General features: G+C 31.3%; 1 protein-coding gene across 1 annotated transcript in view; it reads left to right on the top strand.

Moving 5' to 3' along the window:
- LOC107645492 (ABC transporter A family member 1) overlaps positions 1–1,033 on the top strand; it is a gene marked incomplete in the record, with an annotated part of 23,916 nt that overhangs the window by 3,614 nt on the left and 19,269 nt on the right. Inside the window, 2 exon segments of the mRNA XM_016349528.2 lie at positions 165–394; positions 664–724. Coding sequence (XP_016205014.1) covers positions 165–394; positions 664–724 — 291 coding nt within the window.

A 1,033-nucleotide genomic window follows, 5' to 3' on the forward strand; every position in this document is an offset into this window, starting at 1 on the left:
CCATTGCAATTCTTTTTTTTTTATTTTTGTAACAACTTGAGAGTGTCTTTTTTAATTGCACATATTAACTTATACTCTCTATAATCTTCTTGCTTTCTGTCTTTCAATTTGATATCTGTACTGTTAAATAATACTCCATTAATCTAGCCTTTTGTGTTCTGCAGCTCCAGCAAATGGTCGATTCATTTATAATATTCATTGCTCAACAGTCTGGCATAAATTCCAGCACTGAACGCATAACCCTTCCTCTATCAGGCTTCTATTACACTGATTTCTCTCTGAATGCTACATGGAATCAGTTTAATCCCACTCATATACGAGTATCTCCATTTCCCACTCGAGAGTACACTGATGATCAGTTCCAGTCAATCATAAAGAAAGTCATGGGAATATTGTAAGTTTGTGTTAGTATTATGTTTATACATTATACATTTAAAAGTTTTTTTTTTTAATTTTTTTAAAATATTATTTTTATCAATGTTGTGTGTTACATTCATTTTGCCAAAATCAATGTTTAGATAAAATTTACCAACATAAATCACTTTTCTCTTTAATCACTTGTAATTAAACTCGATTTTGGTCAATATAAGGTCATCATGAATCAAACTGTAAACACAGAACTGTGCAGGCACTTGTATACTAATACTTATGGGACATGTGCAGATACCTATTGGGTTTTCTCTATCCAGTTTCGCGCCTCATCAGTTATTCTGTTTTTGAGAAGGTTTGGTAATTTGATAATTTTGAATTATGCTATTAGCTGTGTTACATTCATTTTGCCAAAATCAATGTTTAGATAAAATTTACCAACATAAATCACTTTTCTCTTTAATCACTTGTAATTAAACTCGATTTTGGTCAATATAAGGTCATCATGAATCAAACTGTAAACACAGAACTGTGCAGGCACTTGTATACTAATACTTATGGGACATGTGCAGATACCTATTGGGTTTTCTCTATCCAGTTTCGCGCCTCATCAGTTATTCTGTTTTTGAGAAGGTTTGGTAATTTGATAATTTTGAATTTGAAT

The sequence above is a fragment of the Arachis ipaensis genome, chromosome B06, assembly GCF_000816755.2.
Source record: "Arachis ipaensis cultivar K30076 chromosome B06, Araip1.1, whole genome shotgun sequence".
Lineage (NCBI taxonomy): Eukaryota > Viridiplantae > Streptophyta > Magnoliopsida > Fabales > Fabaceae > Arachis > Arachis ipaensis.